Raw genomic sequence first — 24,685 nt, forward strand, 5'->3', positions numbered from 1 at the left:
AAATAGTAACATTTGTTACAGTAAAAGCTGTTACAGGAGATCCGGCAGCAGAAAGCCAGCAATGCTGACAGGGGGAGTCCAGGATGTGTCCCTGCTGCAGCAAGAAGGTCAGGACGTACCGGTACATCCATAAGGGTTTCTTGAGATGCGTTAAGGTCTCACCACAGCATTTCAATCGGGTTGAGGACTGGGCCATTGCAACTGGTGTAAAATTTCTAGGTACTGCCATACTTTTTCATTTGTTTTCCTAGTTCTGTATATTTCTTCAACATTTGATGATAGTAGGAAACACCAGTATGCTCGGTAACATGCACATCATTTTCTTTAACTGAAGCACTGACATTCTGTTACCAGTCTCCCGATTTCATCTCTATGGACTTGGCACAGTAGTTTTTTTTATGTCCCAGATCATTTTTCATGCTGTTTCTTCAGCCATGTTTTCGACAATGCAGGCACAGTACATTCTTTCAGACCTGTCTTGATGCAGACTTATCCGAGGTACCTTCAATTTGATCTGCTCGCCTTTCGTACTATTGACTGGTTTTCTGGTTGGGATCATTAAAATGCTATGTGTAGCTTCTTCCATCTGCCACACCAAAGCCCAAACAAATCTGTTACGGGTCCAGAGATATCTGGTCGCTGCACAGAAAATTGTGATGGAAACACTCTTTTGTCCAAAAAGAAAAGCTGAATAATCTCAGTTCAGCATAGTTGCTGTGCATTAGGTCAGCATAGTCACCCTCCCTACAAACTTCTGACAGACCGGCATTACATTTTGAGCACAATAGTAGAAAATGTAGTAAAACATATGTAACAATAACTGACATTTTACAGTTTGAATGAGGTAACAAACACAGGCCTTCAAATCAGCCCAACAAACTGACAGCTATCGGCCTGCTGCAGTAACATGCAGAGAAACACTGACTGAAAATAAAAGGCTCCTCTGGGCTTACAATCTATTTCTATTCTATAACTCTGTATCATGTTTCCTATCAGTCACTTGTTTGGTTTGGTAAATGTGTTTATACTTTATACGCGTCTCTTGCCCCAGCATTGGGTAAAAGGAAAATAGTCTATCTATCCACCTACACAGCCTTTCCATAGTCATATATTCTGCCTTCTTCTTTATGTTCAAATTATATATATATATATATATATATATATATATATATATATATATATATATATATCAGCAAATAAATTGTACTCTTTCAGTCCCACTGAGGTTACAGGTGAGCAACGCACTGACGACCCCTCAGTCTATAGAGCTAAATTCAAGAGTTATTTCAATGAAATCGATATTCATCTGCCATCTGCCGGCGGTGTAAAGCGGGAAGAAACAATTCATCAGAGAAAACATTTGGAAAGGACTCTCTTCACGCTGTTCCAGTATATAACTCTCCATATAACAAACAACACTGAGGAATGTGTTGGCATACAGGTTTTGATGCATTTCACGTATCAATCTACAGGGGAAAGCCACGCACTGTTACTAGGAAGCACGCACCATCTATTATCTTAGCACAGTGCAGCGCACGGAACGCTTGATTTGCGTACTTGCTGCCGCCCGGACAGTATTGTCTGTGGAACACGGCTGTTACCCGGAAGTGTATCTCTTGCTTCCATGCGGCTTTGTCCGTCAGTGCCGGGAGAGAAAGGTTCCTGCAGCGCTCCCCGGTGTCCGGCAGATTTGCACCATGCTCCTTGAAGCCAAACCCGAGCATGTCACCGTGGTCACCAGGACCCTGAGTGCAGGTACTGTGGCACGGATCAGCGGGTCCTCCCCTCTTAGGTTCCGACTTGTGTCCGTACTAGTACCATTGGACTCGCATGCAGCAGGGGTCAATGTGATAGCTGTACAGTAAATGGGATATAGTGCCGTCATGTTCTTCTAGATCTTGAGCTCCACAGAGCAGGCCATCCTCACCTTTTGATTCTGTAAATACACGTTATGTGTTCTGCCACCTGTACAGCGTTGCAGAATATGAGAGCTCTAAATAAACCATTAAAGCACATATACTGTCAGTGATGTTCAGCTTGCAATCTGACCACTGTTTAATTTCTCTAATTGTAATATTCTTTTGGATTCTAATGTGTTATTCATTATCACATTTTCAATACATTACAGTATTTTTTTTTAAACCTGCAGTAAAGATTTCAACCAGCCTACCAGAATGTTTCATGACATTTATTTATATAGCTCTAACAGTTTCCGTAGCACTGTTACAATCCGTGGAATAATTTAAATCACACATAAGTACAAATGGAACAGAGGGCCATCAGGTGTACTGTTAATTCATGCACACTTATGAGTTTGTGCTTGTCACACGCAGTGATTTCTTCTATAGGTTACATATTGTTTCCCATAATTACAGGTGTTGAATCATCTCTAAAGAGTGGATGTAAAACAATAGAATCTTCTTGGACATAGAATTTGAAGGCAGAAAAGACCCATTCGGGCCGTCTACTTTACCTGTTTTTCCGGATGTAAAGACTCGGCCCTTAATCAGTCCTTAGTCTCATCTTAGATTCAGGATAGCTTTGTCTGTCCCATGCATGTTTGAAGTAAAGTAAAACTTTCTTACATTACATCTAAGCCTCTAGTTTTAGATTATGACTTCTTCTTTCTCCTCCTATACTTTGTTAAACTCTTTAATAGCCCTCCTCTGAACTCTTTAAAATGTCAATATTCTTCTGGAGATGGGGTCTCCTGAACTGTAAACAATACTCTAGGTGGACTGCAAGGCTGAGGATGGATTCCACATTGGAAAAGTTCTTAAATATACTGCAAATGTTACCCGACTGACACAAACATATATATGCATGCTTGATGTTAACATGAATTGCTTATTCCTGTAAGTAAGCAGCGTTATTTCTATATCAGCCTCAGTACTATGCCAGGTCGAACCTGTGGGAAGATGGTTTGAAGCCTTCATCAAACGAAGAAACAGGAACGTTTCCGCCTCGTTCCAGGAGTTAGAGGATGAGAAGGAGTCATCTGAAGAGTCTGAGGATGAAGAGTTTCAGATAGAAGAATTTGCACTTTTGAAAACGCTCGATCCCAAGGACTGGAAGGTTCATATTCCCTTTAACTCTATGTGAAATCTGAAATAGTGTTCGCTACTTATTGCCAACTAAAGGTCGTTTGGTATTCTAGCATAATTATGTGCTATTGTTAAAATTCCTTGTGTAAGAACAACTGTAAACTATTAATAAACTGTTCTAAAGTACAAAGTTACAATATACAGTTAAATGTTACATGTACCTCCTCAAATGGTAGTCATACCAGAAGTTACTTCACCAATCCTGCTTGCCGTGCAATGTGAGCAAAGTTTCATTTATGAGAGCTTCCTCGTGATGTCAGCTGCACTTATTTGTTATTTGCACATTTGCCCTCTGTCATTGGGAGTCTGTTTCTTGTGTTCCTAATGTATTTCCGCAACCCCAAGATACCCCATCTGTGCTGTAATATGAAGTATTTGGATGGGTTAAGGGTATAATATTACAATTGTGTTTTCATTCTTGCAGAACCAAGATCACTATGCTGTACTCGGGCTGAAGAATTTGAGGTATAAGGCCACACAGAAGCAGATCAAAGCAGCACGTAAGTGATAATAAACTTTCGCAAATGAACTTTACAGGTACACTAAAATAATTCAATTCTGCAGTATTCGTTTGCTTGTTTTTCCCTCATTTATTGATCCTCTTTTATGCAGCCACTCATTCCTTTTGTGGAAGCTGATTGATTCTGCAAGCCCTTGTAAGGTTGTGTTGAGGAAAAGGCAAAGAGGAAATAAATGAATATGCTAGTTTTTCATGAAATTCATTTGTAAAAATATGTAGATGCCAGTTCTTCTCGAGCCAGTAACATAACTTCAAGTGTTTTTAGGCTACTGTATCAGTAGCAATAATTGTTTAAAGACATGTTTATTGCATTGGTAAACAGAACAAAATAGCAAATGACTTGCATTTATGAAATTTACCTTCCAAGAACGAAGGCAAGCATGTCTTTTCAGTTACATGTGAACTAAACATAATTACTGGTTATTAACAGATAAAGCAATGGTCCTGAAACACCATCCAGACAAGAGAAAAGCAGCCGGGGAGCAGATTGTTGAAGGTGACAATGACTACTTCACATGCATCACCAAGGGTGAGTGTCCAGGAGCAGTATGCAGGCTACTCGCAATTTTTTGTATTTCCCCCTTCTGTACTCTGGAGGATTTTGCTTTCTGATTTGAAATTGAGAAAATAGTATATTTTACTGAATATCCAACATACCAGTGTACAATGGGATGTGATAAAACAAATCCCTTTGTGAAAACAACACACTCCTTCAGAATGTGGTCGTTGATGGCAACTTAACACGGTGCATATACAACAGAAGAAAATAAATATAAAAAGTGTAATAGGACACCACTACAAGGAACAAAGTGCAATACACTCACAAGGGAAGAACAAAAAAAGTATTTTCAATAACTACCAGTCTTCCCTCTGTTGGATAAAATTGTTCAGTACCTAAGTAAGGTTAAGGAATAGATATTAAAAATAAATAAAACACAATACCCCACTGCAACAGCAGAAGAAAGCCCCTGACTCCAGTAGGCTGTCCTCCTAGTATGTCCACTCCAGGGTCCAAAGCTACTTTTAGCCAGCTGAGGGATCAAAGCAGAAAGTAAATGCACTATTAAACAAAAAACTGTGGCTGGGGTTCTGTCAACATTGCCAAGTCTTTAAGGTAGGGCCTGGCTTAATCAGGAGATAAAATATAATTGTATGAATTGGGTGTGACAGTGTGGGGTATCTCGTTTTAGGATATCTATGCAGCTGTAATTAGTATACTTTAATCACAGAGAGGAAAGTCAAAAGAACTAGCTGCATTATATGTATCATATGTAACACAGTAGAGCTGTTAGTAATAGTAAAACTTGTTTGTTTTGCAATCTGTAGCAAATGAAATTCTGTCTGACCCACTGAAGAGGAGAGCGTTTAACAGCATCGATCCAACTTTTGACAACTCTGTACCTTCCAAAAATGAAGGCAAAGACAACTTCTTTCAAGCATTTGCACCTGTGTTTGAGAGAAACAGCAGGTAAAAACGGTGTAGTGGTCATGACTTGTGGAATATCCATTATCCTTCCTATTGCTTTACTGGTTGAAGTATAATAAAATATTCCTTTAAGTGGATTAACAAGGGCTAATTTGAAAGACTTTGTTCCGCCATATGAAAATCATATTTTCTTTGTTGCAAAGTCCCAAATAAAAGCATTTTGAAGATTTTGTATGTGCAATCAGACAAAACTTGTATATAGTTGCAAAAAATTCCATGAGGTCCACAGCAGATATGCACAGAAGAGCAAAAAGTGTTCTAGTGAATTCAAGTATATTAGAGATGTTAAATACATTCCTAATGGACATGTGAAAGCAGTTTGCCGTTTGGTAAAATAATATATATATATGTGCAAAGGGTCAAGTCTAGGCCATTCTTAATTATGCAGCTTAAAGAGGTGTAACTTGCTTGAAAAGTAACCAATCATAATGATGCATGCTATTAGAAGTAGATAAGAGGTTATATAAACCATGTAATCAGACAACGCTTCGACTTTTGTGTGTTGTGTGCCTTGTCTCGATTATGCGCATGATCTAAATAAAGGAAAACTCTTTCTGAGGAGAATTCGACCATTAATTCAACCAACAAGAAATACCTGTTGGAACTTCATAATATTGTGGTCTGCCTTAAAGCAAGCAGCCTTGTGCATGACTATGGAAGAATATCAGGTTTACTTTCTTACATTTAGAAACTTTTAATCATTTATGGTTTCTGTAGAACATTAAAGTTTACTTGACTACAGAGAAACCAGAAATTTGCAACTCTGTGCAATATTTCCTCCTTACTAGTTGTTGGATATTTGACTGTTGCAGGTGGTCAAACCAGAAAAATGTCCCAAAACTTGGAGATATGAATACATCTATTGAAGATGTGGATGCCTTTTATTCTTTCTGGTAAGTGTCTGTAAAATTAGCTTTTAAGGTGAACGGAGTAACCAGTGTGTTATTTACCTTCTCTCCAGTTGAGCAGTCAAATTGTAATAATATTTCACTGGTCCTTACCTTTTTTGTAATGTGTGCTCTATCAAAAAATACTTTTCCAACTAATGAGTTTGAAAACACCTCATAATTGTGTGATGTTCATCTACCCTTTGTATTTACAAACAGATATTAAGATGTGCATCACTTATTATGCTCTCAGTCCAAAGATGCTCCGCAAAAGTCTATATTTTCTAAAAAGCTAGAAACTATGGCTAGTTCCACGAAGGTTCCCCACCAACCTCTCATAAAGAGTGAAGTGAAAAATGAACGTTCAGTTTTATTTTTATTTTTTTTTCTTCATAAATTAGGTCCTGAAATATCTCATTTTATGTACAGACTTTTGCAGTTAATACGTCACTGATGCTTTCATGGCTCCAGTTGAGTCATAGATTGGTCTGGAACTGGTTGGTGGTCCATGGGCGCTGTGATTTTACCATTTTGATTTATAACACCAGTTGTGTGTGTGTATAATACGCACCACCAGTGAGAAAATGTTAACCTTTTGGTTAGCTAAGTGAGGAATGCAGTCTCTAAGTAAGCTCAGAAGGATTTCTTCTTGAGATTTTAAGTTCTAGGGCTACATGCTGTGCACAGCAGTCTTATTCTTGGTTGAATTTACATTTAACCTGTGTTCATTCAAGGTATAATTTCGATTCTTGGAGAGAATTTTCATACTTGGATGAAGAAGAAAAAGAAAAGGCGGAGTGGTAAGTTTTAGCATTTCATATGCTTAGTCCCCATTATGGAACATTATGTAAACTATTTGTAGATACATATAATTGTTGTGATAAATAAATATTAATAACATTTGTAGCAATTCAGTGCAGTAAATATTAAAAATGCAAAATTTATCTTGTGCCCCAGCTGAGTAGATTGAAGTTTCTAAGGGGTTTAATGCATCCCCTCCATTAAAGCTAATTTAAAAACAGATGTTCAAAGTGCCTTTTCAGTTTCTTTGCCATGAAAAGTATTATGAATAAGGCATCATTGAAAATGATTAAAGAATTAGTTATGGTTATAATGTGGGCATTGAAGAGCATAAGTATTGATATTTCTAACGCTATTTAGCTTACAAAAGAATTACATTCATCGCATTAGGTGGAAGTGCACCTTTAAGTGATATGCCCACAATTTTTTTGTTCTGATTCTTTGTAAGTGCAATGATTAGTAACTGTCCAATTTCTAACATGCAATATACTTGTGTGTGTGAACCATGTGCTTTATCCTGGTACTTTTATAAAATATATATATATAATATACACTTTTTAAATTGTATATAGCCGTGATGAGAGGCGATGGATTGAGAAACAGAACAGGGCAGCCAGAGCACAGAGGAAAAAAGAAGAGATGAACAGGATAAGAACATTAGTTGGTATGTATCCTGTTTTTGCATGTTGGTTGTTTAACTAACAAATATATGTTTGTTATAGATGTTAAGTTATACCCAGTTATACCTTTATGTTATTACATATCCCTGCTGACTTAAGTTAAAGCATGGGCAAGTAGCTGTGTTTGAAAGAAATTCACTGCGAACGTCGTGTGCCACTTTCCGCAAACACGTGGCATCCAATTCTGCTTACCGACAATTCTGAGAACGACAAAATAAACTAGTGTTAATTCAGAAAGAGGGTACTAAATGATTTCAAAACGCACACCATTTTTATTTTGGGGCAGAAAAGGGATACGGGTAACGTAAAAGAAATGTACGAGTGAAAGGTAAAATTCAAATAGCTGCCTAGGGTTTTAGGATCAGCTTTAGGAAACCCTTTATCACAGAAAGTGTTGTGAATTCATTGCACTGCCTTCCTGAATATAGTGGACCTGATATAGTGGAATAATCTTGACTGTCCTTAATGTCACATGACTGTTCATGATCCTCATTGTGCTATCTCCATATTTAAATGTAATTTCATTATGTAAAGAAAACATAACTTTGTTTCCTGCATCAGTGTCACTATACTTCATGTTGCAAGGAAACGAATTTCCATGTTAAACAATGTACCGCCTGTAACTTCTTCGCGTTGTATTTATCCTTTCGACAAGGTGAAGTAGGTAACTATTTTGAAAGATACAGTATGAGATGATGCAAAATAGTATTTGTTTTGGTGACTATATGAAATGATTATGCTCTACAAAGTGAACTGAAATTTTCTTTAATGAAAATGTCCAAGCGTTATCCTTATTTACTTTAGCATGTCTGTCTGCAATCTGTTTTTTATTTTTATATATATTTTGTGAATCTGTTCTTGCGCCTAGACAATGCATATAGCAGCGACCCTAGAATAAAGAAATTTAAAGAAGAAGAGAAGGCTAGGAAAGAAGCAGAAAAGAAAGCCAAAGCTGATGCCAAGCGGAAAGAGCAGGAAGAAAGAGAAAAGGTGAGCGGAGAGATAGGGTATAGAGTCTTCTGAATTCCCCTGGAATGTATGATTATTCCTCTGTTTTACGCAGTCTGTGTTTAAGGAGGAAGAAAGCACGTTCAGGGCAGGGGAATGAGTTCATTTTTGTGGTTTTTACTACTGCATTTGTCACTGATCTTTAAACTAATTATACTTACAGAAAAAAGCCATTCCAATTTTAATAAATGAGCAGTGTATGTAACATTTCTACCTTTAGAAAGTGGTAAAAATGGAACATTTCTTTCTAGTTGCAAATTCTATAATTTCATGAGGACTCTGTTTTCAAAATTACTTCAATAGATTGGTGTTTTCTTTGAAGCTAAATCTGGCCTCCTTATAAAATAGGATAAATGCTGCCTGTTTCACACAAAATATCTTTAATAATGCATTAGACCTGAAATGTCAAAAGTTGCCAGAGGAGTAGTTATGAATTAATCTGCAAATCTGTGTTTCAGCAAAAACAAGCAGAGCTAGAAGCTATACGGCTAGTAAAAGAGAAAGAAGACGAGGAGGCCAGACAACAAGCCCTACTCGCAAAAAAAGAAAAAGAAATACAGAAGAAAGCCATAAAGAAGGAACGGCAGAGGCTGCGGACATCATGCAAGGTTGGTGATTGCCAATGATGTCCAAAACACTTCTAATGGTCTGCTGCTGCAGTGCTTTTCATTGTTTTATTGGGTGGATGTTAGATCCAAGGGCATCACTAAAGGGCCAAAGTCCTGTAAAGCTAGTGCCTGCTTCTCTAGAGTCCTGCGACTGACTGCCTTCACACCTTACTCACTTCAACAACCTCTCAGAATCATAATTGAATGATAAACTGCTGTTACCGTTTAAAAAACACTTTTTCAGGTTACATTGACATATCTTTTATCAACAGAAAAACACATGACTTTTTAGGATAACGGTTTTTTTTGTTTTTGTTTTGTTTTTTAGAATTGGAGTTATTTCTCCGATAATGAAGCCGAAAGTGTGAAAATGATGGAAGAAATTGAAAAACTGTGTGACCGCCTTGAGTTAGCTAGGTAATCCAGATTTTCTTAATTCCATGTGAAATGTGCAGAAGATGATATGAAGATGCCAGGACCACAGCTTTTAATGTTGCTTGGACCTTCAGACCCCAAGGGCCAAAAAACAGGCAGCAGTTTTTGGATATTCGGGATGAGCATTTCAATTTAAAAAAAATAAAAAATAATTACTTGTGTTCAGGCAAGAATACACATAAATCCTGGCCTTTTTATGGCTTTCTATGCCGAGAGTTGCTTCATATTATATTCATATTCTGCACCCAGGCTGTAGCCCAGCAAACAAATTGTTTACAGTGGCCCACCTTGTCAGTTTCATTCTTTGTTAATCAATGTTCTTATGGCACACAAGCAGTAAATCAAAATATGTCACTAGGTCATATAATTTTTATTGTATTTCATTTTCAGTTTACAGTCCTTGAATGAGACCTTGTCAGCCAGCTCAAAGGAAGAAGGGAAACTTGCAGTAGAAAAACAGGTATTTGGACTGTTATCTGCGTGTTAAATATATTGTCTTCGGCAGTTTCCTATTGTGCGGTGCTGCAAGCTATGTTTCACTAAATAGAAATAATGTGCAATCATTCAGGCACACATGTCCAACCTGCTGAGTGACATAGATGGTAGAGAGACAAAGGCATTTATTATAGGCATTGACCTAATAGGCCCCTCTTACTAGGCAGAGGTTCACAGGCATGCATTAGTAGACCAGTTTTGCCAAACTTATTGCATATTTTATGTGGTTCTCCTAAAACCGATGAATGTGCACTTGGAATTACGAGAATGTGCTGTATCTGTCCACAGATTACAGAAGTGAATGCCCAACTGCGAAAAGAGAAAGAGGAGGAAGAGGCTCGCATGCGACAGTCTACAAAAGGAGCAGATCAGTCTGCGTCAGCAGGAGGGGGAGGCAGCAGCAAATCCTGGTCTGAAGATGACTTACAATTACTGATAAAAGCTGTCAACTTGTTTCCAGCTGGGACTAATGCAAGGTTAGTCGGTTATGGTTTTGTGGCAACAAAGCAGTATCACTTTTCTTTAAAATGTTAATTTTACCACTTTGGTAAAAATCTACAATAACTTTTTTCTCTGTCATCAAACATCACTCATTATATTGAAATTATATCTTTTCTACAAGCACTATTCACCGAATGGTAAAAAGTATAGAAAACTTTTAAGGTTACCCTATGCCCTCTATTGCGAATTACTATGAGTGTGGTGTTAATTTTTCCTGATACATTAATCGGTCCTTGTTATCCTAGATTCAGGGCAGTGATGTACAGAAGCAGATGTATTAGAATTGCATTAATAAACTACAGGTTTCATGATATTAGTGTAATTTGTAATTTATAGATATGCATATATATATATATATATATATATAATTACACAGTATGTGTAAAAGCAGAGAATGTAAGATTCAAATTTTTGGCTTGTGTTTCCAGGTGGGAAGTTATTGCCAATTATATGAACCTACACTCCAGCTCTGGAATTAAACGCAATGCAAAGGATGTTATCAATAAAGCAAAGTCCCTGCAGAAACTAGGTAATGCAAAACATATGTATATAATTAGTTTGCACTGTTATTTATAACTTCTGAGAATAGTTATTTTTATATTAATAATGTAAACCTTATTGCAGATCCCCACCAAAAGGATGACATAAATAAGAAAGCATTTGACAAATTCAAGAAGGAACACAAAGTTGTACCTCAGTCTGTAGATAACGCCGTACCTTCTGAACGCTTTGAACGTAAGTTTTTATATAGTACAGACACTGGTGGGAATGATATTGTTGTATTAAGTTTTTTTTTTTTTTAACTAGCTTACTAGCTAGATGTTCATTTCTGTAATCGTTATTACCGTTCCCACAGCGCCTGGAGACTCCACTCCCTGGACCACAGAAGAACAAAAATTGCTGGAGCAAGCTTTAAAGACATACCCTGTGAACACCCCAGAGAGGTGGGAAAAAATAGCAGACGCTGTCCCTGGCCGCTCCAGGAAAGACTGCATGAAGAGATACAAGGTCTGTGGATGCTTTTGTTTGTATGTGTAAAGTGTGACTAAGTGGTCACGTTTGTAAAATGATCCTGTCACCCTGCTTCTCTTACACCTTAAGTGTTTGTTTTTTGTGGCTTCTTATTTTGTATATTGCTTCTATCCTTAGGAACTGGTTGAAATGGTGAAAGCCAAGAAAGCTGCTCAAGAACAAGTGCTGAATGCTACAAAGGCCAAGAAATGAGGCAGTTGAAACTGTTATATTTTATAATAAAAAAGGAAATACTACACCAGTATTTGACTGTATAAATTATAACATTGTCTTTAAATGTACAAAAGGGTTCAGCTATAAATTGTAGCCCAGGAAGGCGAATTCTCCATGGTAGACACAAGGTCATGTGTACCAGACTCATCTTCTCTATTGCCTCAGCCAGTACATTCCACTACGGATTCTGTCGTAATCCGGTAGTAGTCCAATGGGGCCTGGAGAAACACAGAAAATCAAAGGTGGGCTTTAAACAGATTTCTGTAGGTTATCAACGATGTTGGTCTTTAACACCTACAACCTCAGAATTTAGCCAGTAAAACAACATGAAATCAAAATTACTCTAATCACTTATCTCCAAAACACATAATCCATGATAGTATCTTCATAAAACCAGAAAAAAAAAATCTGCATTATCTTCACTTAATTAAATCCCCTTTCACATAAAGCATTTACTTACCTACAGCAGCAATGGCTGGACTCTTATCATAAATATATTTTGTGCAAACATCTCGGATGGTCTGGGCATCAATCAACTGAAGAAAAAGAGTGAGGATGTTAAAAAATCCAAATTGATATTTTTATTGTCTTATCTATGGCAGTCTCTACTATCAAATCTAAATGTAAACAATGTAACCTGAAGCAAAATACAAGTTTCAAGCCAACTGTACTTTGTCTATAGGCCTAGATTCAATAACATGCTCAACTGAAGGTGGGATTGACATTAATTTTAGAAGTGTATTAAAACAGTACTTCAGACCATAACTACAGCAAAATATTTTGCCATTAATGAGTGATTTATCAACAGAATAAAAATGCAATCCGTGCAGTACTCATTAAATTATCTAACACCTCCAAAGGAAGACTTACATCAATTCTTGCTTCCAGTTCAGGCAGTGGGATTCTGCGATTGTAGCATAACATTTGTCGACCAATATCCTCGCAGATTGGTGTAGAGCCTTTAAGACAAAAAATATACTTAATAAAGGTTCATCTATAGCATTCTGTTGAGATACCTTAAAATGTGTGACATTTACCATCCAGCTGAAGCAACATGTTTGTTTTTAGGAGATTCTTGGCTCGTGCAACTTCATTTTCTGTGACACTTGTACAAAGCCGAATCCTAGAAAATGACGGAGTTGGTATTAATGTGACTGATTGTGGCTTTTGGGTGCAATCTTGTAAACATACAAATATTTGTAATACCACAATAAATACACTGTTGAAAAACAGTATTTTAAATTGGAAGTGTGAGGGACAAACTTTTGTGGCTGCTGAGATGCGAGGTTACAAAAACCATTCAGTGACAGTTTTTCACCTTTCAGGTTCTTTGCTTTTAAAACCCAAGGTGTAGCAGCATAAGGATCAATAAGAGCAACAGCAGTGAGGTTATAAATGTCTTACTTGGTCATACATTGGGACGGCTAAAAGTGCATGATTCGATTTGTTTATGTGCTAAACATTAATATTGTGGGTTTTAAGAAGGCCTTCTCAGCCGGATGATATTACAGACCCAAGTGTACTCCTGTGACGTATTCCCATAAAAACACTGTTCCCCTTAGGAAGAATGCAAATACAGCAGATGTGAGAAGAACCTATTTGGTATATTTTGATTTATGTCAATTAAGATCCTCTGTGGGGTGCTGTAACAATTAAAAGTATTCCTTTTTTGGCTATCAGCATGTACTGGGCTTCCTTGCATTTTATATGGATTCCTTTTGTGGGGTTTACAGTCCACAACATTGCCTATGCACGCCAAATAACTTTTTAGCTGTCATAGTTTTAAGACCTAGCAAGTTGTTCACCCCCCGCCCCCAACATAAGCTCTCACAACCTGCAATACCCACCTTCATGTTCCCCACAATCAACTGAAGCCCAAGCAAACCTGCATACTTTGCTACAAGCTCTCACAACCTGCAATACCCACCTTCATGTTCCCCACAATCAACTGAAGCCCAAGCAAACCTGCATACTTTGCTACAAGCTCTCACAACCTGCAATACCCACCTTCATGTTCCCCACAATCAACTGAAGCCCAAGCAAACCTGCATACTTTGCTACAAGCTCTCACAACCTGCAATACCCACCTTCATGTTCCCCACAATCAACTGAAGCCCAAGCAAACCTGCATACTTTGCTACAAGCTCTCACAACCTGCAATACCCACCTTCATGTTCCCCACAATCAACTGAAGCCCAAGCAAACCTGCATACTTTGCTACAAGCTCTCACAACCTGCAATACCCACCTTCATGTTCCCCACAATCAACTGAAGCCCAAGCAAACCTGCATACTTTGCTACAAGCTCTCACAACCTGCAATACCCACCTTCATGTTCCCCACAATCAACTGAAGCCCAAGCAAACCTGCATACTTTGCTACAAGCTCTCACAACCTGCAATACCCACCTTCATGTTCCCCACAATCAACTGAAGCCCAAGCAAACCTGCATACTTTGCTACAAGCTCTCACAACCTGCAATACCCACCTTCATGTTCCCCACAATCAACTGAAGCCCAAGCAAACCTGCATACTTTGCTACAAGCTCTCACAACCTGCAATACCCACCTTCATGTTCCCCACAATCAACTGAAGCCCAAGCAAACCTGCATACTTTGCTACAAGCTCTCACAACCTGCAATACCCACCTTCATGTTCCCCACAATCAACTGAAGCCCAAGCAAACCTGCATACTTTGCTACAAGCTCTCACAACCTGCAATACCCACCTTCATGTTCCCCACAATCAACTGAAGCCCAAGCAAACCTGCATACTTTGCTACAAGCTCTCACAACCTGCAATACCCACCTTCATGTTCCCCACAATCAACTGAAGCCCAAGCAAACCTGCATACTTTGCTACAAGCTCTCACAACCTGCAATACCCACCTTCATGTTCCCCACAATCAACTGAAGCCCAAGCAAACCTGCATACTTTGCTACAAGCTCTCACAACCTGCAATACCCACCTTCATGTTCCCCACAATCAACTGAAGCCCAAGCAAACCTGCATACTTTGCTACAAGCTCTCACAACCTGCAATACCCACCTTCATGTTCCCCACAATCAACTGAAGCCCAAGCAAACCTGCATACTTTGCTACAAGCTCTCACAACCTGCAATACCCACCTTCATGTTCCCCACAATCAACTGAAGCCCAAGCAAACCTGCATACTTTGCTACAAGCTCTCACAACCTGCAATACCCACCTTCATGTTCCCCACAATCAACTGAAGCCCAAGCAAACCTGCATACTTTGCTACAAGCTCTCACAACCTGCAATACCCACCTTCATGTTCCCCACAATCAACTGAAGCCCAAGCAAACCTGCATACTTTGCTACAAGCTCTCACAACCTGCAATACCCACCTTCATGTTCCCCACAATCAACTGAAGCCCAAGCAAACCTGCATACTTTGCTACAAGCTCTCACAACCTGCAATACCCACCTTCATGTTCCCCACAATCAACTGAAGCCCAAGCAAACCTGCATACTTTGCTACAAGCTCTCACAACCTGCAATACCCACCTTCATGTTCCCCACAATCAACTGAAGCCCAAGCAAACCTGCATACTTTGCTACAAGCTCTCACAACCTGCAATACCCACCTTCATGTTCCCCACAATCAACTGAAGCCCAAGCAAACCTGCATACTTTGCTACAAGCTCTCACAACCTGCAATACCCACCTTCATGTTCCCCACAATCAACTGAAGCCCAAGCAAACCTGCATACTTTGCTACAAGCTCTCACAACCTGCAATACCCACCTTCATGTTCCCCACAATCAACTGAAGCCCAAGCAAACCTGCATACTTTGCTACAAGCTCTCACAACCTGCAATACCCACCTTCATGTTCCCCACAATCAACTGAAGCCCAAGCAAACCTGCATACTTTGCTACAAGCTCTCACAACCTGCAATACCCACCTTCATGTTCCCCACAATCAACTGAAGCCCAAGCAAACCTGCATACTTTGCTACAAGCTCTCACAACCTGCAATACCCACCTTCATGTTCCCCACAATCAACTGAAGCCCAAGCAAACCTGCATACTTTGCTACAAGCTCTCACAACCTGCAATACCCACCTTCATGTTCCCCACAATCAACTGAAGCCCAAGCAAACCTGCATACTTTGCTACAAGCTCTCACAACCTGCAATACCCACCTTCATGTTCCCCACAATCAACTGAAGCCCAAGCAAACCTGCATACTTTGCTACAAGCTCTCACAACCTGCAATACCCACCTTCATGTTCCCCACAATCAACTGAAGCCCAAGCAAACCTGCATACTTTGCTACAAGCTCTCACAACCTGCAATACCCACCTTCATGTTCCCCACAATCAACTGAAGCCCAAGCAAACCTGCATACTTTGCTACAAGCTCTCACAACCTGCAATACCCACCTTCATGTTCCCCACAATCAACTGAAGCCCAAGCAAACCTGCATACTTTGCTACAAGCTCTCACAACCTGCAATACCCACCTTCATGTTCCCCACAATCAACTGAAGCCCAAGCAAACCTGCATACTTTGCTACAAGCTCTCACAACCTGCAATACCCACCTTCATGTTCCCCACAATCAACTGAAGCCCAAGCAAACCTGCATACTTTGCTACAAGCTCTCACAACCTGCAATACCCACCTTCATGTTCCCCACAATCAACTGAAGCCCAAGCAAACCTGCATACTTTGCTACAAGCTCTCACAACCTGCAATACCCACCTTCATGTTCCCCACAATCAACTGAAGCCCAAGCAAACCTGCATACTTTGCTACAAGCTCTCACAACCTGCAATACCCACCTTCATGTTCCCCACAATCAACTGAAGCCCAAGCAAACCTGCATACTTTGCTACAAGCTCTCACAACCTGCAATACCCACCTTCATGTTCCCCACAATCAACTGAAGCCCAAGCAAACCTGCATACTTTGCTACAAGCTCTCACAACCTGCAATACCCACCTTCATGTTCCCCACAATCAACTGAAGCCCAAGCAAACCTGCATACTTTGCTACAAGCTCTCACAACCTGCAATACCCACCTTCATGTTCCCCACAATCAACTGAAGCCCAAGCAAACCTGCATACTTTGCTACAAGCTCTCACAACCTGCAATACCCACCTTCATGTTCCCCACAATCAACTGAAGCCCAAGCAAACCTGCATACTTTGCTACAAGCTCTCACAACCTGCAATACCCACCTTCATGTTCCCCACAATCAACTGAAGCCCAAGCAAACCTGCATACTTTGCTACAAGCTCTCACAACCTGCAATACCCACCTTCATGTTCCCCACAATCAACTGAAGCCCAAGCAAACCTGCATACTTTGCTACAAGCTCTCACAACCTGCAATACCCACCTTCATGTTCCCCACAATCAACTGAAGCCCAAGCAAACCCTGCATACTTTGCTACAAGCTCTCACAACCTGCAATACCCACCTTCATGTTCCCCACAATCAACTGAAGCCCAAGCAAACCTGCATACTTTGCTACAAGCTCTCACAACCTGCAATACCCACCTTCATGTTCCCCACAATCAACTGAAGCCCAAGCAAACCTGCATACTTTGCTACAAGCTCTCACAACCTGCAATACCCACCTTCATGTTCCCCACAATCAACTGAAGCCCAAGCAAACCTGCATACTTTGCTACAAGCTCTCACAACCTGCAATACCCACCTTCATGTTCCCCACAATCAACTGAAGCCCAAGCAAACCTGCATACTTTGCTACAAGCTCTCACAACCTGCAATACCCACCTTCATGTTCCCCACAATCAACTGAAGCCCAAGCAAACCTGCATACTTTGCTACAAGCTCTCACAACCTGCAATACCCACCTTCATGTTCCCCACAATCAACTGAAGCCCAAGCAAACCTGCATACTTTGCTACAAGCTCTCACAACCTGCAATACCCACCTTCATGTTCCCCACAATCAACTGAAGCCCAAGCAAACCTGCATACTTTGCTACAAGCTCTCACAACCTGCAATACCCACCTTCATGTTCCCCACAATCAACTGAAGCCCAAGCAAACCTGCATACTTTGCTACAAGCTCTCACAACCTGCAATACCCACCTTCATGTTCCCCACAATCAACTGAAGCCCAAGCAAACCTGCATACTTTGCTACAAGCTCTCACAACCTGCAATACCCACCTTCATGTTCCCCACAATCAACTGAAGCCCAAGCAAACCTGCATACTTTGCTACAAGCTCTCACAACCTGCAATACCCACCTTCATGTTCCCCACAATCAACTGAAGCCCAAGCAAACCTGCATACTTTGCTACAAGCTCTCACAACCTGCAATACCCACCTTCATGTTCCCCACAATCAACTGAAGCCCAAGCAAACCTGCATACTTTGCTACAAGCTCTCACAACCTGCAATACCCACCTTCATGTTCCCCACAATCAACTGAAGCCCAAGCAAACCTGCATCACTTTGCTACAAGCTCTCACAACCTGCAATACCCACCTTCATGTTCCCCACAATCAACTGAAGCCCAAGCAAACCTGCATACTTTGCTACAAGCTCTCACAACCTGCAATACCCACCTTCATGTTCCCCACAATCAACTGAAGCCCAAGCAAACCTGCATACTTTGCTACAAGCTCTCACAACCTGCAATACCCACCTTCATGTTCCCCACAATCAACTGAAGCCCAAGCAAACCTGCATACTTTGCTACAAGCTCTCACAACCTGCAATACCCACCTTCATGTTCCCCACAATCAACTGAAGCCCAAGCAAACCTGCATACTTTGCTACAAGCTCTCACAACCTGCAATACCCACCTTCATGTTCCCCACAATCAACTGAAGCCCAAGCAAACCTGCATACTTTGCTACAAGCTCTCACAACCTGCAATACCCACCTTCATGTTCCCCACAATCAACTGAAGCCCAAGCAAACCTGCATACTTTGCTACAAGCTCTCACAACCTGCAATACCCACCTTCATGTTCCCCACAATCAACTGAAGCCCAAGCAAACCTGCATACTTTGCTACAAGCTCTCACAACCTGCAATACCCACCTTCATGTTCCCCACAATCAACTGAAGCCCAAGCAAACCTGCATACTTTGCTACAAGCTCTCACAACCTGCAATACCCACCTTCATGTTCCCCACAATCAACTGAAGCCCAAGCAAACCTGCATACTTTGCTACAAGCTCTCACAACCTGCAATACCCACCTTCATGTTCCCCACAATCAACTGAAGCCCAAGCAAACCTGCATACTTTGCTACAAGCTCTCACAACCTGCAATACCCACCTTCATGTTCCCCACAATCAACTGAAGCCCAAGCAAACCTGCATACTTTGCTACAAGCTCTCACAACCTGCAATACCCACCTTCATGTTCCCCACAATCAACTGAAGCCCAAGCAAACCTGCATACTTTGCTACAAGCTCTCACAACCTGCAATACCCACCTTCATGTTCCCCACAATCAACTGAAGCCCAAGCAAACCTGCATACTTTGCTACAAGCTCTCACAACCTGCAATACCCACCTTCATGTTCCCCACAATCAACTGAAGCCCAAGCAAACCTGCATACTTTGCTACAAGCTCTCACAACCTGCAATACCCACCTTCATGTTCCCCACAATCAACTGAAGCCCAAGCAAACCTGCATACTTTGCTACAAGCTCTCACAACCTGCAATACCCACCTTCATGTTCCCCACAATCAACTGAAGCCCAAGCAAACCTGCATACTTTGCTACAAGCTCTCACAACCTGCAATACCCACCTTCATGTTCCCCACAATCAACTGAAGCCCAAGCAAACCTGCATACTTTGCTACAAGCTCTCACAACCTGCAATACCCACCTTCATGTTCCCCACAATCAACTGAAGCCCAAGCAAACCTGCATACTTTGCTACAAGCTCTCACAACCTGCAATACCCACCTTCATGTTCCCCACAATCAACTGAAGCCCAAGCAAACCTGCATACTTTGCTACAAGCTCTCACAACCTGCAATACCCACCTTCATGTTCCCCACAATCAACTGAAGCCCAAGCAAACCTGCATACTTTGCTACAAGCTCTCACAACCTGCAATACCCACCTTCATGTTCCCCACAATCAACTGAAGCCCAAGCAAACCTGCATACTTTGCTACAAGCTCTCACAACCTGCAATACCCACCTTCATGTTCCCCACAATCAACTGAAGCCCAAGCAAACCTGCATACTTTGCTACAAGCTCTCACAACCTGCAATACCCACCTTCATGTTCCCCACAATCAACTGAAGCCCAAGCAAACCTGCATACTTTGCTACAAGCTCTCACAACCTGCAATACCCACCTTCATGTTCCCCACAATCAACTGAAGCCCAAGCAAACCTGCATACTTTGCTACAAGCTCTCACAACCTGCAATACCCACCTTCATGTTCCCCACAATCAACTGAAGCCCAAGCAAACCTGCATACTTTGCTACAAGCTCTCACAACCTGCAATACCCACCTTCATGTTCCCCACAATCAACTGAAGCCCAAGCAAACCTGCATACTTTGCTACAAGCTCTCACAACCTGCAATACCCACCTTCATGTTCCCCACAATCAACTGAAGCCCAAGCAAACCTGCATACTTTGCTACAAGCTCTCACAACCTGCAATACCCACCTTCATGTTCCCCACAATCAACTGAAGCCCAAGCAAACCTGCATACTTTGCTACAAGCTCTCACAACCTGCAATACCCACCTTCATGTTCCCCACAATCAACTGAAGCCCAAGCAAACCTGCATACTTTGCTACAAGCTCTCACAACCTGCAATACCCACCTTCATGTTCCCCACAATCAACTGAAGCCCAAGCAAACCTGCATACTTTGCTACAAGCTCTCACAACCTGCAATACCCACCTTCATGTTCCCCACAATCAACTGAAGCCCAAGCAAACCTGCATACTTTGCTACAAGCTCTCACAACCTGCAATACCCACCTTCATGTTCCCCACAATCAACTGAAGCCCAAGCAAACCTGCATACTTTGCTACAAGCTCTCACAACCTGCAATACCCACCTTCATGTTCCCCACAATCAACTGAAGCCCAAGCAAACCTGCATACTTTGCTACAAGCTCTCACAACCTGCAATACCCACCTTCATGTTCCCCACAATCAACTGAAGCCCAAGCAAACCTGCATACTTTGCTACAAGCTCTCACAACCTGCAATACCCACCTTCATGTTCCCCACAATCAACTGAAGCCCAAGCAAACCTGCATACTTTGCTACAAGCTCTCACAACCTGCAATACCCACCTTCATGTTCCCCACAATCAACTGAAGCCCAAGCAAACCTGCATACTTTGCTACAAGCTCTCACAACCTGCAATACCCACCTTCATGTTCCCCACAATCAACTGAAGCCCAAGCAAACCTGCATACTTTGCTACAAGCTCTCACAACCTGCAATACCCACCTTCATGTTCCCCACAATCAACTGAAGCCCAAGCAAACCTGCATACTTTGCTACAAGCTCTCACAACCTGCAATACCCACCTTCATGTTCCCCACAATCAACTGAAGCCCAAGCAAACCTGCATACTTTGCTACAAGCTCTCACAACCTGCAATACCCACCTTCATGTTCCCCACAATCAACTGAAGCCCAAGCAAACCTGCATACTTTGCTACAAGCTCTCACAACCTGCAATACCCACCTTCATGTTCCCCACAATCAACTGAAGCCCAAGCAAACCTGCATACTTTGCTACAAGCTCTCACAACCTGCAATACCCACCTTCATGTTCCCCACAATCAACTGAAGCCCAAGCAAACCTGCATACTTTGCTACAAGCTCTCACAACCTGCAATACCCACCTTCATGTTCCCCACAATCAACTGAAGCCCAAGCAAACCTGCATACTTTGCTACAAGCTCTCACAACCTGCAATACCCACCTTCATGTTCCCCACAATCAACTGAAGCCCAAGCAAACCTGCATACTTTGCTACAAGCTCTCACAACCTGCAATACCCACCTTCATGTTCCCCACAATCAACTGAAGCCCAAGCAAACCTGCATACTTTGCTACAAGCTCTCACAACCTGCAATACCACCTTCATGTTCCCCACAATCAACTGAAGCCCAAGCAAACCTGCATACTTTGCTACAAGCTCTCACAACCTGCAATACCCACCTTCATGTTCCCCACAATCAACTGAAGCCCAAGCAAACCTGCATACTTTGCTACAAGCTCTCACAACCTGCAATACCCACCTTCATGTTCCCCACAATCAACTGAAGCCCAAGCAAACCTGCATACTTTGCTACAAGCTCTCACAACCTGCAATACCCACCTTCATGTTCCCCACAATCAACTGAAGCCCAAGCAAACCTGCATACTTTGCTACAAGCTCTCACAACCTGCAATACCCACCTTCATGTTCCCCACAATCAACTGAAGCCCAAGCAAACCTGCATACTTTGCTACAAGCTCTCACAACCTGCAATACCCACCTTCATGTTCCCCACAATCAACTGAAGCCCAAGCAAACCTGCATACTTTGCTACAAGCTCTCACAACCTGCAATACCCACCTTCATGTTCCCACAATCAACTGAAGCCCAAGCAAACCTGCATACTTTGCTACAAGCTCTCACAACCTGCAATACCCACCTTCATGTTCCCCACAATCAACTGAAGCCCAAGCAAACCTGCATACTTTGCTACAAGCTCTCACAACCTGCAATACCCACCTTCATGTTCCCCACAATCAACTGAAGCCCAAGCAAACCTGCATACTTTGCTACAAGCTCTCACAACCTGCAATACCCACCTTCATGTTCCCCACAATCAACTGAAGCCCAAGCAAACCTGCATACTTTGCTACAAGCTCTCACAACCTGCAATACCCACCTTCATGTTCCCCACAATCAACTGAAGCCCAAGCAAACCTGCATACTTTGCTACAAGCTCTCACAACCTGCAATACCCACCTTCATGTTCCCCACAATCAACTGAAGCCCAAGCAAACCTGCATACTTTGCTACAAGCTCTCACAACCTGCAATACCCACCTTCATGTTCCCCACAATCAACTGAAGCCCAAGCAAACCTGCATACTTTGCTACAAGCTCTCACAACCTGCAATACCCACCTTCATGTTCCCCACAATCAACTGAAGCCCAAGCAAACCTGCATACTTTGCTACAAGCTCTCACAACCTGCAATACCCACCTTCATGTTCCCCACAATCAACTGAAGCCCAAGCAAACCTGCATACTTTGCTACAAGCTCTCACAACCTGCAATACCCACCTTCATGTTCCCCACAATCAACTGAAGCCCAAGCAAACCTGCATACTTTGCTACAAGCTCTCACAACCTGCAATACCCACCTTCATGTTCCCCACAATCAACTGAAGCCCAAGCAAACCTGCATACTTTGCTACAAGCTCTCACAACCTGCAATACCCACCTTCATGTTCCCCACAATCAACTGAAGCCCAAGCAAACCTGCATACTTTGCTACAAGCTCTCACAACCTGCAATACCCACCTTCATGTTCCCCACAATCAACTGAAGCCCAAGCAAACCTGCATACTTTGCTACAAGCTCTCACAACCTGCAATACCCACCTTCATGTTCCCCACAATCAACTGAAGCCCAAGCAAACCTGCATACTTTGCTACAAGCTCTCACAACCTGCAATACCCACCTTCATGTTCCCCACAATCAACTGAAGCCCAAGCAAACCTGCATACTTTGCTACAAGCTCTCACAACCTGCAATACCCACCTTCATGTTCCCCACAATCAACTGAAGCCCAAGCAAACCTGCATACTTTGCTACAAGCTCTCACAACCTGCAATACCCACCTTCATGTTCCCCACAATCAACTGAAGCCCAAGCAAACCTGCATACTTTGCTACAAGCTCTCACAACCTGCAATACCCACCTTCATGTTCCCCACAATCAACTGAAGCCCAAGCAAACCTGCATACTTTGCTACAAGCTCTCACAACCTGCAATACCCACCTTCATGTTCCCCACAATCAACTGAAGCCCAAGCAAACCTGCATACTTTGCTACAAGCTCTCACAACCTGCAATACCCACCTTCATGTTCCCCACAATCAACTGAAGCCCAAGCAAACCTGCATACTTTGCTACAAGCTCTCACAACCTGCAATACCCACCTTCATGTTCCCCACAATCAACTGAAGCCCAAGCAAACCTGCATACTTTGCTACAAGCTCTCACAACCTGCAATACCCACCTTCATGTTCCCCACAATCAACTGAAGCCCAAGCAAACCTGCATACTTTGCTACAAGCTCTCACAACCTGCAATACCCACCTTCATGTTCCCCACAATCAACTGAAGCCCAAGCAAACCTGCATACTTTGCTACAAGCTCTCACAACCTGCAATACCCACCTTCATGTTCCCCACAATCAACTGAAGCCCAAGCAAACCTGCATACTTTGCTACAAGCTCTCACAACCTGCAATACCCACCTTCATGTTCCCCACAATCAACTGAAGCCCAAGCAAACCTGCATACTTTGCTACAAGCTCTCACAACCTGCAATACCCACCTTCATGTTCCCCACAATCAACTGAAGCCCAAGCAAACCTGCATACTTTGCTACAAGCTCTCACAACCTGCAATACCCACCTTCATGTTCCCCACAATCAACTGAAGCCCAAGCAAACCTGCATACTTTGCTACAAGCTCTCACAACCTGCAATACCCACCTTCATGTTCCCCACAATCAACTGAAGCCCAAGCAAACCTGCATACTTTGCTACAAGCTCTCACAACCTGCAATACCCACCTTCATGTTCCCCACAATCAACTGAAGCCCAAGCAAACCTGCATACTTTGCTACAAGCTCTCACAACCTGCAATACCCACCTTCATGTTCCCCACAATCAACTGAAGC

At 41.9% G+C, this 24,685-nt stretch overlaps 1 protein-coding gene across 2 annotated transcripts; it reads left to right on the top strand.

Moving 5' to 3' along the window:
* The first annotated feature begins 1,697 nt into the window (after nucleotides 1-1,697).
* On the top strand, nucleotides 1,698-11,749 carry LOC149302905 (dnaJ homolog subfamily C member 2). 2 transcript variants are annotated; one of them, XM_089482156.1, is made up of 17 exons: nucleotides 1,698-1,755; nucleotides 2,885-3,075; nucleotides 3,529-3,604; nucleotides 4,055-4,153; nucleotides 4,951-5,092; nucleotides 5,923-6,003; nucleotides 6,732-6,797; nucleotides 7,371-7,462; nucleotides 8,347-8,468; nucleotides 8,945-9,094; nucleotides 9,423-9,511; nucleotides 9,920-9,989; nucleotides 10,313-10,500; nucleotides 10,954-11,054; nucleotides 11,150-11,287; nucleotides 11,391-11,533; nucleotides 11,675-11,749. In XM_089482156.1, the coding sequence occupies exons 1-17, from the start codon at nucleotides 1,698-1,700 to the stop codon at nucleotides 11,747-11,749; spliced, it is 1,881 nt and encodes a 626-aa protein (XP_089338282.1). The 2 variants fall into 2 exon arrangements, with proteins under 2 accessions (XP_089338282.1, XP_089338283.1); XM_089482157.1 differs by having other exon boundaries at nucleotides 11,150-11,260; nucleotides 11,382-11,533.
* The last annotated feature ends 12,936 nt before the right edge of the window (nucleotides 11,750-24,685 follow it).

The sequence above is a fragment of the Sceloporus occidentalis genome, unplaced genomic scaffold, assembly GCF_023333645.1.
Source record: "Sceloporus occidentalis isolate IW3139 unplaced genomic scaffold, rSceOcc1.0.p SCAF_17, whole genome shotgun sequence".
NCBI lineage: Eukaryota > Metazoa > Chordata > Lepidosauria > Squamata > Phrynosomatidae > Sceloporus > Sceloporus occidentalis.